General features: G+C 46.0%; 2 protein-coding genes across 13 annotated transcripts in view; one reads left to right on the top strand and one right to left on the bottom strand.

Annotated features, from left to right (window-relative positions):
• Positions 1-79: 79 nt before the first annotated feature.
• Positions 80-2,134, top strand: Rab24 (RAB24, member RAS oncogene family). Its single transcript, XM_050144073.1, has 8 exons — positions 80-490; positions 570-638; positions 825-903; positions 1,009-1,076; positions 1,158-1,257; positions 1,428-1,478; positions 1,606-1,668; positions 1,783-2,134. Exons 1-8 carry the CDS (start codon positions 374-376, stop codon positions 1,845-1,847), a joined length of 612 nt encoding a protein of 203 aa, XP_050000030.1. The 5' UTR covers positions 80-373; the 3' UTR covers positions 1,848-2,134.
• A 1,551-nt stretch (positions 2,135-3,685) lies between these two features.
• Nsd1 (nuclear receptor binding SET domain protein 1) overlaps positions 3,686-13,757 on the bottom strand; it is a 112,559-nt gene continuing 102,487 nt past the window's right edge. For 11 of the 12 annotated variants that reach the window (XM_050144058.1, XM_050144064.1, XM_050144057.1 and 8 more), the window contains 2 exons: positions 11,640-11,844; positions 3,686-9,868 (listed from right to left, as the gene is read on the bottom strand). In XM_050144058.1, the coding sequence (XP_050000015.1) occupies positions 8,265-9,868; positions 11,640-11,844 (1,809 nt within the window). In that variant the 3' untranslated portion in view covers positions 3,686-8,264. Of the gene's footprint in view, positions 9,869-10,001; positions 10,040-11,639; positions 11,845-13,757 lie in introns of all 12 variants that reach the window. The other variant, XM_050144066.1, reaches the window with a different exon arrangement.

The raw sequence follows: 13,757 nt of genomic DNA, 5'->3' as shown, positions 1-13,757 counted from the left end.
CGACGCTTCCGGCGCCGGCCGCGTAGGTTCGGCCACTTCCGGCGCTCGCACACGTGATCGGATGTCCCGCCCCCTGGCGTCCAATTCCGAAGGTGCTGGCTGGAGTTAGCTGCGGGGACCCCGGTTTCAGTCGGTAACCCCGGCTTGGCGGAACCTCAGTCGCAGTAGCGTTCGCGCGGGTGAGCGGTGCAGTGCTCGACGGCGCGGCGGAGGGCGCTATCCGCGTCCCCGCGCCGCGGCTCTGCTAGGGACGGAGCGCCCCGGCCGAAGCTCCGGGGGCCTGCGACGTGCGAGGCCCTTGGGGTTAGGGTCTGAGGCTTGGGCTCTGCCTGGGCCACGCGGACCCTGACGTGAGTGAGGCGGCCCTGGGAGCATGAGCGGGCAGCGCGTGGACGTCAAGGTGGTTATGCTGGGCAAGGAATACGTGGGCAAGACAAGCCTGGTGGAGCGATACGTGCACGACCGCTTCTTGGTGGGCCCCTATCAGAACGTAAGTGCACCCCACCGGGCCAGGCCCGGGAAGAAGGGGGCTGGCCTGCATTCGACTCTTATCTCTTACCTGGTTGCAGACCATTGGGGCTGCCTTCGTGGCCAAGGTGATGTGCGTTGGAGACCGGACGGTGACTCTGGGTATTTGGGTAAGTCCCTTGGGGATATAGTTTTGAGCAAAACCATTTCCGAGGTTTAATGTCTTGCCTCTTAAGCTAGCCAACTGGGGCCTTATCGAGGTCGTTTTTCCTTCCCCATACCCGTTCAGTTATCTTTAAAAAAAAAATGGGGGTTTGTTCTTAAGACTTATGAAGGAGCTTACTTTCACCCCCCAGGACACAGCAGGATCAGAGCGCTACGAAGCCATGAGCAGAATCTATTATCGGGGCGCCAAAGCTGCCATTGTCTGTTATGGTAAGGGGTTGGATTCTGGCCTATTTTAAGGGTTGGGTTACAGGCCAACAACAGAGGGAAACCACTGATCCTTGATTGTGTCTCCTGTGTGACCCCTACACCAAGACCTCACTGACAGCAGCAGTTTTGAGAGAGCCAAATTCTGGGTGAAGGAGCTGCGCAGTTTAGAAGAGGTAGGTGACCAGATCCCACAGATCGGCGACTGGGACCATGTTGGTCTGTGGAGATAATCTCAGTCTTGTCTTCTGCTACAGGGCTGTCAGATTTACCTGTGTGGCACTAAGAGTGACCTGCTGGAGGAAGACAGGCGGCGCCGTCGTGTAGACTTCCACGATGTCCAAGATTATGCAGATAGTAAATGTTCTAAAGCCTTTAAGGGTGGGGGGCAGAGAGTGGGTGATACCTGCTTGAGTGGATTACAAGGACGGCAGACTGACACCCTTGGCTATGGGATCCAGGACACTGAACTGTTAACTACATTTAGGTCCTGATTCCCAGGGATAAAGAGTCACTTCTCTTTGCAGATATCAAAGCCCAGCTCTTTGAAACATCCAGCAAGACAGGCCAGAGTGTGGGTGAGTGCTGTTTTGGGTCCTGCCAGCAGAAGGCAGGACACTGAAGGAAAAAAGGTTCAGAGGGCTGGGTCACTGGGAGTTCTCAGGGCTGCTGGCACCAGGGCCTCACTGATCCTTTGCTTGCCAGACGAGCTCTTCCAGAAAGTGGCCGAGGATTACGTCAGTGTGGCTGCTTTCCAGGTGATGACAGGTGTGTACTCCCCACCTATTAAGATGTCCTCTAGGCTCATGGACTCTCGTCCTGCTGGTGACTTACCTGATCACCACCATAATAGTGCTGAGCAGCCACCTCTCTCTTTGACAGAGGACAAAGGTGTGGACCTGAGCCAGAAGGCAAACCCTTACTTCTACAGCTGCTGTCACCACTGAGCCACCACTCATCTGGCCTGGGAGAATTAAATGAATTCCCCCAGAGGGCTTGGACCCAATTCTCGTCTGGGCTGGTGTGGTCAAGTGTCTGAGCTACTCCAGGTCCCCTTGGCAGCAGAGGTGGCACCTGCCTGTGCTGGCCCGTGGAACGGAGGCAGTATTGGGCAGATTGTGGGCATGAAGAAGGATAAGGGCTGATTTGACTCCCAGGCTTGTGTCCTGGACAGAACTTCTGTCCAGATTATTTAACTAGCTTCTGAACTGTAAATAAAATTGATGCACTGTGACTCACAGCCCCTTCCCTGTTTTGTGCACTGGGTGCCAGAACACCTAGTTGTTTTTGGGGCCATCAGACTGGCCTCACTTCCTGTCAGCATTTGGAAACCAAATAGTGAGTCACCGAAATCACGGAGAAGCAATGGGTTCTTATGTCCCCACGCACAGTTCCATGTGTGTGTGTGTGCGCGCGCGCGCGCGCGTGCACGCACATGCATGTAGAGCAAGGCTTCTAACGTACATACCAGTCAGGAACTTTACCACTGACTGATAAAGCAGTTTCTTTTCTTTTGTGGGGATGAAATAGGCTTAGGGGCTGGGATGAAGGAATACAAACTCTTAAGAGCAAGGAAAGCACGTAAGTTGTACCCACAGATGAAAGGCTCAAAGTTAGTTTGGCCAGCTCAACTTCTTGTGTCATGTCTAGACCTGTGGCTCAGGGCTGTGACTCAGTCCTAAGCTTCCCAGGATTGCCCTGTAATATATTTAACAAGAGGCAATCCATAGTTCTGCAAGTCAAAAAGACTTTATGGATGCAATTTAGCTTTTAATTTAAAAAGGGGACTTCAAACTGGGTGGTGGTGGTGCTCACCTTTAATCCCAGTGCTAGGGAGGCAGTCAGGTGGATCTGAGTTTGAGGCCAGCCTGGTCTATAAATTGAGTTCCAGGACAGCGATAACACAGAGAAACCCTGTTTTGAAAAATAAATGGAAATACCCACATACACCATTAAAAAAACAAAACCAACAATACACAAAAAACCAAAAGGATTTGAAGACAGAGTGGCTTGTCTTTAATCTCAGCACTCAGGAGGCAGATTGCCTCTTGAGTTCCAGGCCACCACAGCTACACAGTAAAATTCCCACCCCCATAAGAAAACAAAACAATAAAAGAATACATAAAACCCTAAGTAAATAAATAAAATGAGAAAAAGAAAATTGAGACAACTGCTAATTTTTTCAGGATCAGAAATACCCTGAAAACCTAGATGGTAATGTAAAAAGGGCTAACACTTCCTATTTAAACAAGGAAGTGTATTGCAGCCCTTTCTAGTTAAGTGTGAGGGCGTGACGCCAGTTCAGGGCCCCTTTGCCTTTGAAGATTTCAGAAATACCAACTGGTCCTATTCCTGCCCAGAAGGCATTTTGGGACCATTTTTCTGACATCTAAGCACTAACTGGGCAGCCAGGCAGGAGACAGACTAATTTGAGGTGCGTCTGGACTGCACAGCATAGTGAGGGTATCTCTAAACAACCCAGTGCCCTGGTTTCGTTACTTCCTCAAAATGCCCTTGAGGGTGGTGGCTTTACTTCCAGCACTTGGAGTCAAGGCTAGCCTGGTCTGCAGATTGAGTTCCAGGACAGCCAAGGGCTACACAGGAATATTTTGCAACTCCCAATGGAAAGGAAGGATATTAGGCAATCAGTGGAACCTGGGAGGTCAATTTTCAAGAGCTTGAAGGCCTTAAGCTCAGGTTGGCTCTAGCTCTTACCCCAAACCAGTCAGTCCTTTGTCTTACACTACATCTCCCCAGAGACAATAAAAACACAGGGCAAGGGCCATAAGAGTAAAGTTAAACTTTACTTACAGTAATTTTTTCTATATACAAAGAATTACAGTACATGTTTATGGGGACTCCTAGCACAGGGTTCCCCTCTTTTTCACTAGGAGGTTCACTTCCAGCTGACAATCTGTTGGGGGGGGGGTGTGAGAGAACACAGTGATGGACCTTGGCTGAACCCTTTCCCCATTTAAAAAATAGAGCTTTCTAGTCAGCTTTCTTCGCCAAGACCTAAAAAGCTGCTTTTCCATGAGCTCCTAGGTGCTGTACTCACCCAACTTTCACACTCACCTACACACATAAGGTGGCACCACCATAGCCTGGAGACCACCTACTCTGTCCACCCTGGAATGAGAACACCAGGACCCTCCTTGGTTTCTACTCTGCTCCCTGTGTTTACCTGTCAATCTGTGCTAAGCTCCCAAGAGCTACCCTTGGAGCCCCTCATAGTCTGATGTTCTTAAGTCACAGGAAGGCTACTTAGGGTAAAGACCACAAAAGAGTTTTTGTTTTGCTTATGTTGGTAAGAAAACATCTCTTTTGAGGTTGTAGTTGTCTAAATAAAATAAACTCTCCCAACGTTCTTAAGAGACAATTGCCCTTATTCATAAGCAATTGAGATGCTGCCACGAGAGGGGAAGAGGTAGAGAAGCAGAAGGTAGTGGATACCCCACACCCATAGTTCTCTTCTAAACTGTCCTAGACAGGATGGACAAAGGTGACCCTAGCCCTGAGAAACTCAGTGGCCATCATCTGGATTTGGGATCATCTCTTCACCTCTGGATCGTACTAAAAACTCCAGGGTAGGGTTGGCAGGCATCAGTGACACTGCCTGCCACATATCTCTCATAGAGCTGAAAGGAACCTACATAAATTATCTTCCCAAATGGGAACTGGGGTTTCTCATGTCACCACTTCCTCAACCCTTGGCAGTGCTTATTTATACCATGAGATTAGCACCATCATTACATTGTTTTGTGTACAAAGCAATTATTTGTATTTCAATTTACACTAGAACTGCACTGACCTAGGAAGCTCAGCTGAAAACAAACTGGTCATAGCCAATCAAAGCTCTTGCAGAAGCTACCTAGGTCTAAACGACTTGGGATACTTTTAACATCAATCACTCAATTTTAACAACAGGAAATTCCTGCTGCTGCTCCTGTCCTCTGATCTAGGAGGTGAGGAGGACACTGGGCCTCTTTTCATTCAATGACAACATCCCCAAGAGGATAACAATATCCTGACAAGTTTTAGAAAACTTAATTTTTTGGAGCCGGGGCAAGACCCATCTGATTGAATGCTCTCCTGATTGCCCTGCATGGACAACCTAGACATCCTTCCTGTCAGTTGTGGAACAACACTGGAATACAATCTCAAAGTTCAGCTTCAGGGAACTGACAGTGCAGAGCCACGAAGGCTCACTACTACTGCACTTCAAGCCCAGACTGTACGTGTGGGGTAGAGGATATGAATACCAAAGATGCAGAATTCGTTAAAGAAAAAAAAAAAAGACAGTTATGCAACTAATTTCAAACTCAGTAATTTTAGGGAAGCAGACATCTAAAAATACTGGAGGGCGGGTTGTAAATGGTGGCTACCTTCTATTAAAATGGGTTGGCTCCAACAGGAAGAACAAATGAAGTTTTAAATGCAAATTTGAACAATTCCACTCCTTTTTCCCCTCTAACTTAACAAGAAGTATAGTCACTACCTAGGAGCATTTCTGCCTTTGGCTTGTCCCTGGAAAGAACTTCCTAGGTGCTGTCTCACAGGTAGATTCTCTAGCAATCCAAATTTCAAGCACTCAGCCAAATGCCAATGCCAAAATACAACCTGTCCAATGATCAGAAGTTTCTAATAAGATTTTCTGTGTTGCCAATTCACACCCTCAAAGAAAGGGTTATTACAGGATTCAAATGCAGCCCAGAACTGCAAGGTCACCCTCTTCCCACCATCACACTCAAGTCCCTGCTCCCTAAGCACTTGTTACTGAAGGACAGTAACCAATACCCTATTTTAACACGACTCATGCTGTTAGCTGTGGGTCTCCGCTCAAATGTCTAGTTCCAACTCAACAACCTGAGAGTCTTTCAGTGGCCCTGAACAAAAAAAGTGCCTGTCATTAGAAGGGTTGTTTCTCACCCATGCCCCTCACTCCCTCCACCCCACAAGTACTCAGTTCAGATGTTTTTCCGGCAGGTCTGGAAGGAAGGCTCCAAAGAATGGCGGTGAATGAAAATATTGCAACAAACACAAGTGGCCAATCGTGACCCCATCCCTCCCTCCTGTTCTGTGAGACACTTCTAGACAGCTGTCAAGCCAATTAACTACTGAAACCTATTTTAGAGAAGTTAAGTCAAGACTAAACTTCACTTAAAAATTTTACATAGCCTGCACCCCCCACCCCCCAATTCACAGTTTATTTCATGAAACAGAGCTACGGTAATCAAACACACAACATAGTGAACGGAGACTCTGACAGTGCAGTGCAGACATCTGTTTCTGATCACAACTACAGATGACAGGAGAGCAAAGGGCACAGAACTGGCACCAAGCAAACCTACACACACAACCTAAGAAATCAGGAAAGGGGCCTACTAGCTGCAGTTATATACTTATATTTTCACACATGATAAATATGCAATATAGTGAACTTTAATTTCCTGGGTGAATTTCTTTAAAAATATTTTCTTCATGGTTTTTAAAAATTTTTTTTAAAAGAAAATAAGATGCTTTATGTTTTCCTTTTGAACACAAAGCTTTTCTTACTCTGATGATGTGGAAAGAGAGGAGGAAAGGGGAGAACTAGGCAGGCGTAATTCAGAGAGGAGATTCTGAGGTCTCAGAGAGTTGCAGGGACTAGCCCCCAAACTTGGGTCAGCCCTCTCCTAGCCTCATCCCTCTGCCTGAGTTCAGGGGTTTCTACCCCAGAGACAGACTTGGGGAAATAGAAGCAGACACTTCTCTCAATTTTTATATAAAGTACAAATGCTTCAGTAACCACCACTGTTCTTTCCTTTTGAAAAGTGATGGAAGCTAACCTCAACAGGAACTTAGGAGGAACCTGGGGCAAACAGAATCCTGTTGAGGGTATAAAAGCTGTAACTGGGACAGAAAGGCCAGATGTTTTGGCCAGGAGATGCCATTTGTTAGCTAAAGATACTACGTTGGCAAAGCAGACAGGTAAACGAACACATGGTCTGAGGACAAGGGGCAGGGTGAGTGTGAGAAAACTAGCCAAACAGCACTTTCTGTTGGCAGTTTGTGAGCTGGGGAAATGGAAGGGCAGGGTAGCACCAACAGATTCCCAGCCCTTGGGCCCCAGCTCCGGGCAGCAGTAACAGATAATCAGCAGTTACGAGGAGTCGTCTTAGATTGGACACTGCTCCAAACACCATGTCTCTCCAGTCTTGGGGAAGGGTTCTGGCTTGCCATTGAGCTAAGTGACCAGGCACGTGCTCTCTGTAACAGAAAGCACAACAATTTACAGGGAGGTGGAAAGAGTTCCCTCCCTTCAGGTAGGAGGGCATGAGACCGGAAGAAAATTTCCATCAGAATCTGACACTCTTCTTGAAGGTGGTGTGTCTTGCTAGGAGTTTGCCAGAAATTCCCTATGTCCACTGCCCGAGACTGAAATCTGAAAGCACCTGAGTGTTTGAGAAAATGCGGATGGGGTAGGTTCTTAGAAAAGGATTATTGGTAGAAAAGAAAGGTAAGCTTGCCAATTTCCTTTGTCCACTTCTGGGACACTACATTCTCAGAAACCAGCTCCCTCTAACCTGATGCTCCTCCAAGAACAAATCTTCAGACTGCAATACACAGGTAAAAGTTCCAGTCAACAGCTTGCCTTGGCCTTGATGTAGCACCCTTCCATTTACAGAGAAGAGCTTTGTAGGCACGCACATGCATGCACGGTCCAACCAGGAAACATGTTCAATACAGACACATTCTGGGCCACACACACATACATACACACAAAAGTATTTGAGAACAAACCTGGAAACCCATGGCCTAGCAGTACTTTCTGTTGTTTCCTGGTCAGAGGTCCTTGAATCTGCTTGGGGACCCAAGCAGGCAAGTCAGGTTCATTGGGATCAGGCCTTATGTAATTCTGTCTTACACAATGACTAGCCTCCTGACCTAGCATACAGCAATACTCAGAAAACTGCCAGTGATTTGAATGAGATCAGGTGTTCTCAACAGGGCACTGCTGGGCCAAGGAAGTAGCTTTGTGAGCCTCTATACTTTCCAACTTGATCACTGGAATTGAATTCCATGCTTGATTCCAGAGCGGACTTTTTATTTTAAGTTGACCATATGTAAAAGTTAGGGCAAAGAGACTTAAGTCTGTCTGTCTCCTTGACTGGGGCCCGATGATTTCCATACATGGTTCACACAACCACAAGTCCCCATGGGCTAATGCCACTAGAGTTCTGAGTGTTGGGATATAAGAAAAGAAGAACTGTGGAAGTGTTGGGAATATTTCTGTTTAAGAAGATAAGGGAAAGAAGGATTATCCCCCCCCAACCCCAACGGCACCCTGGGACAGCTTGCCTGGTTATGTGATATTTACTGCATTATTTCTGTTCTGACTCTGCACATTTGCGACTAGAAGGAGCCTGGTTAAGAGCTTGAATTGTATTTTGCTCTGGTTTGGGGTCTTGCCCTCTTCCAAGGGACCAACAAGTTTGTGCCAATGTCTGTGTGCCCCCAGTAGACCAGCAAGCTTGGGCTAGTGTTTGTCCAGCCACTATGGGCCAAAGCCCTGCCCCTGGTGAGGCTTTTCCCAGGCCCCAGGGACTCTGTTCTGTGGTTGTCAACTTCTTCTCTTCATTGGGGAGAGAAGCTGGGATCTTCCCAAGAGACCTGAAGGACTGCCCACTCTTGGCAGTAAGTCCTCTAGATAGCTGCTTTCCCTGTTTAATGAGGCTGGGTGCTGTGCTGGGAGGTCCTGGGGTCTGCTCAGCTCCTACAGGAGCTCTTCCTGAGGCTTGAGTTGCTGATTCATATAAAAAAGCCTTGGCAGAAGATGGAGAAAGAAGTCTGGCCTGGGTGAGTGACTTAACAGCTTGCCAAGGGTGTTCTGAAGGAGCTGCTGCTTTCCCAGCTGGCGGAAGGGACTCTGACACGTTGCTTTTCTCCACAGCTCGTGGCATGTGACCCAGACCTTTGCTAGATGGCCACGAGCTTGATTCCAGCACTGGCGTCTTTTCATCAGCCTGTGGTGTGACTTCATGCGGAGATCCAGCCCTCTCCTTTTGGCGAGGAGTTAGGTCTATGAGATCCATCACTAGCGCAGGTCTGTGCTTTGACTGAGTGTTCTGGTCCACAGGCCTCAGTGCTTTTTCTTTAGCTACCAGAGACTGGACCACAGCTGATAGTACTTTCTCAGGAGGAGGAAGTCTCTGGGTCAAAGAGGCATGGGATTTGTCTGGGGGCCTATCAGAAATCTGGGGTTTGGGACTGCTGGTAGTCAACAGTCTGTCTGGTGGTGAAAGTCTCAGGCCAGTGGGGGCTGGGGATTTCTCCACTGACTGGGACTTTGGGCTGGCAGCACCTATGGATTTATCCAGCCTTGGGTCAATCATTCCCAGAGGTCTTTCCAGTGGCAGGGACCTGACTGAGGGGGAGGAGCTTGGCTTGGTCATTGAAGAGGCTTTGTCAGATGGCTGAGGTCTTGGTCCTTCTTTAGCAGGTGGTCTGTCCTGTGGCCTCTGGTTGGATACCAAGGATTTGGTCCCTGACCCAGCAAGGTCTCTAACCCTATCTAAAAGGTGGGAGCTAGACTCAGTTCTCTCAGGTCTTTCAGGTAGCAGTGGCCTCTGACAAGTCCCTGTCAGGGCTTTTTTGGAGACTGGCATCGTCTGGGTGGCATCAGTAGGTGGCTGATCAGGCATCTTGGGTCCCTGAGTAGCCATTCCTGATGACTGCTCTGTCAGTTGAGTGCTGGGGCTTGGAGGCAGTTGCACTGGGGGCGGCACATACTCACGGATCTCCCCTGGTTCCAGAGGGTTGGGCCCACAGGGATCATGTTCAGTACAAGACAGACGCCCATCGAGCTTGGAAATGAAAAGCATCCCTTCTCGATGCTGCTTGCAAAAGGAGCTGGGACACATCTCACAAAAGGAGGCTGCTTCCTTCCCACATACGTCACACTGGTGCCAAGGACATTCCCACTTCCCTGAAAACAAGAGTGAACAGAAGCTTAGGGAAAATAGATGCATGTGAGATGAGCCGCGGCTCTGAGACTGGTCCACAGCGGTGGCTGCAAAGCCTCCTCAAACTGCCACATCTTCAGAGTTTGTGCCACTCACCTGCCATTACTCCTTCCCCAGAATTTCAGCTTCCTCTTCTGCACAAAACAATATATAAAATAACAGCAAAGAATCAAGGTTGAGTAACTAAGTATCAACTAAACACAAGCAAGTGACTATTTCTAGCATGAGCTGTACAGGGGGAAACCAAATAAACCCCAAAGTTCCTCTTAAAAGAAACAATCATTACTATTTCCACATTTTTTTTCTCTCCAAATTCTGGTTGTTTTGTATTATTTGAGACAGGGTCTCACTATGTAAGCCCAGGATTGCCTTAACTTACAATTCAAGATATATATATCACAATGCCCAGATCTAGACAGCTTTTAAAAATCCAACTCAAAGAGGAACATTCCAGCTTTTTAACATTCTTGCTTATTTTGTTTTCAACAGAAATAGAGTAAATTTACACATTACATAAATAATAAGGGAAGCTGACTCACCTTTGCTGAATTCTAAGTCTTGAAACCAGCAAAAAACTTTATCTGGATTGTCCATGTAGAAACAAGGGAAAAGACCTAAAACTGACCTAAAACTAACCTTGTATCTACTTCCTCATAAGGCATGTAAGTGTTCCTATCTCCAAATAAATTATGCTAGAACTCACTGATGGAACACAAGCAAAATCATGACCTGTGCCATGAAACAAGGTGATTCTGAAAAAGATTTACTTCTACTTCCTGGTACTAACATTTCAACACAAAGGCTCTAACTTTATTCTACTTGACTTTCTGTTCTATCATGACCCCGGACTATACAAAGGGAAGGAAAATCAATTTAGATTTTCACACACTTCTACCCTAGAGTTCTCCACTCCACATATTGTGTTAACATCCCTTTAAACAGCTTCATTTGCACCTGTTGTTTGTATCATAGCCAGCCTGACCAATGGCTACAATCCTAAGACCCGGTCACTGCCCAAAGGATATTAACTTTTCCCAACACAAATTCCTAATTACCTCATCTACCTTAGCAGTTGTCTCATGTGTAAATTAATACAACTTCTTCATCTACACAGAAAGTTTACATTGTAAGGTAGGAGACTCCGGCAGAGTTGAGAGAAACTGTGGTTAAAAGCTGTTGACCCAGCTGGTGCGAGGGTAGTAAGTTATCTCAATTGATTGTTCACAGTCAGTTACAGATTGAACTCCTGTTCTACACTTCCCCCCTTCTCACTACTGCACTTGACTAGTCTTAAAAAAAAGAAAAAAAAAAGCTGTTGCACCATCTTTCATTGATCCGAATATCTAAAAGTCTCTACTATGTCTCATTCTCCCTTTGGAAAGGAAAGGTGATTTAGTGGCCTTGGGGTCAGAACACCTGTCTTTGAATTATCAGCAACAAGTAATCTCAATCTTCATTTGCATTTTACCCATGCACATATGGATAGAAAACAATCTTTGAGTTGCTAGAAAGATGAAATAATGTAAATGGAAATAAAACACATTTCTGTTTTCTTTCCTATAATCTAGGACTCTAGGCCTTTGTTGTTTCTTTATCACCAAAGAACACGAACCAGATCCCACAGCGGGCTTGTGCTCAACAACAGTGTTCTCTGTCAGACCGAAACAAGTGGCATCAGATCCTGACAACTCGGACAGAGAACAAGGAGTGCTCCGAATGGACTTTGGCACCAACCTGCTGGTCGCTTGGTCAGATTGAGACAGTCAGCATGGTAAACTTTCGGGCAGCCTGGCTTCTTGCAGGAGACGAGCTGACCAGCATCCCCACAGCTGAAACACTCATCCTCTCTCTCCTTTGTGACTTCACCCTGGCTCCTGCGCTTCCCATGTTGCTTCTTCCTGAATTTCCTGGACTTTTCTTCAGTGACAATGGGTTGATTCTGGAGGTCAGATATTGATCAGTCAACACCGTGACAACAACTCAGGTATGTACTTTTCACTAGATTAACTATCCTTTCAACACCAGCTTCTCCTCTGGAAAAGACAACACTCAGAGACTGCTGTAAAGCTAGTGAAGATACAGGAAGGCACGCCCGATTCATGTTAGCTTTGACTGCAATCTTAAAAACCAAACAGTACAGGGGCTGAAAAGGTGACTCCTCAGCAGTTGAGTCCTTTGCTCTTCCAAAGGACTCAGGTGTGATTTCAACCATCCACACTGTAGCTCACACCTAACTCTAACTCCTAAATCCAGGGGATCAGATACCCTCTGCTGGCCTCTATGGGCACCAGGCACACAAACCTTGCATAGGCACACATTCAAGTAAAACATCCATCACATAAATTAAATAAAATTTAAAATGTATATACTATAACTTTCTTGTGTTTTAAAAATTATCAAGCTTTGGGGGCTGGAGAGATGGCTCAGAGGTTAAGAGCACTGCCTGTTCTTCCAAAGGTTCTGAGTTCAATTCCGAGCAACCACATGGTGGCTTACAACCATCTGTAACGAGGTCTGCTGCCCTCTTCTGGTCTGCACACACAGACAGAATATTGTATACAGGATAAATAAATAAATATTAAAAAAAATTACCAAGCTTTGACCGTTGGGAATGTTTCTCAATTGGCTCTATCCTTGTAATACAGGCCCATCTCTATGTATTTTAGCATTTCTTTGATTTAAAAAATTGTTTTTGAAAAAAAAATTGCTTTTGTTTTTGAAATAGGATATCTTTTATGTAGTCCTAGCTATCCTGGTATTTGCTATGTTGATCAGGATGGCCCTGCTACCCTATATAATCTAACCATTTTGGTTACCAGGCCATTTCATCTACTCCCTGAGACTGCTGGTTGCTGCACCCTGTTCCCCTCTCTTCCCTTTCCCAGATGTTTCTGCTTCTGACTATGCTCTCCTTTTTATCTATAATAATCTTCCTTGTCCACCATATGTAGGAGCAGTCTCACAGCCTTTCTTATTTTTTTTCATTCACCACCCTGATAAGATGTTCAATCAGCCAAATTCCTACGTAACCAAAAAAACCAAAAAACAAAACAACAACAAAAAAACTCCAAAAAACAAAACAAAACAACACACCAAGAAAGAAAGAAAGGAAGAAATAAAGAAAGGAAGGAAGGAGGGAAGGAAGGAAGGAAGGAAGGAAGGAAGGAAGGAAGGAAGGAAGAAAGAAAGAAAGAAAGAAAGAAAGAAAGAAAGAAAGAAAGAAAGAAAGAAAGAAAAAGCTCCAGCCTTGCAATTTTGGGGCTATAAAACATTTCTCCTGTGTTTGGGGATATTCTCTCAAACCCTGTTTTAGGGAGATAGCGCTGACAGAAAATAAAGCTTCCTTAATATAAATAATCAGAGAGAGAGAGAGAGAGATTGAGAAATTGAGATCACCTGCATCTGACTCAAAAGTGTAGGGATTAAAGGTACATATGAACATGCCCAGCATTTTGGTTTTTTATTGTTTGACATAAAAATTTTTATGTCAGGGGGCTGGAGAGGTGGCTCAGCGGTTAAGAGAACTGACTGTTCTTCCCGAGGACCTGGGTTCAATTCCCAGCACACACATGGCAGCTCACAACTGTCTGAAGATCCAGTTCCGGGGGATCTGATACCTTCACACCAATGCACATAAAATAAAGTTAAATAAACCATAAAAAAATTTAGAAAAAAAATTTTTTATGTCAAAGCTAGGCAGTGGTTGTGTGCCTTTAATCTCAGCACTCAGGAGGCAGAGGCAGGTAGATCTCTGTGAGTTCAAGGCCACCCTGGGCTACACAGAGGGAGTTCCAGTATAGCCACCAAAGCTACACAGAGAAACCCTGTCTCAAAAAACCGAAAGTCTCAACT

This window comes from Alexandromys fortis, unplaced genomic scaffold (assembly GCF_014885135.2).
Source record: "Alexandromys fortis isolate MF-2015 unplaced genomic scaffold, M_Fortis_MF-2015_v1.1 scaffold_1, whole genome shotgun sequence".
Taxonomy (NCBI): Eukaryota; Metazoa; Chordata; class Mammalia; order Rodentia; family Cricetidae; genus Alexandromys; species Alexandromys fortis.
The sequence above is the reverse complement of the archived record's forward strand: the minus strand, read 5'-3'. Positions and strand labels throughout refer to the sequence as shown.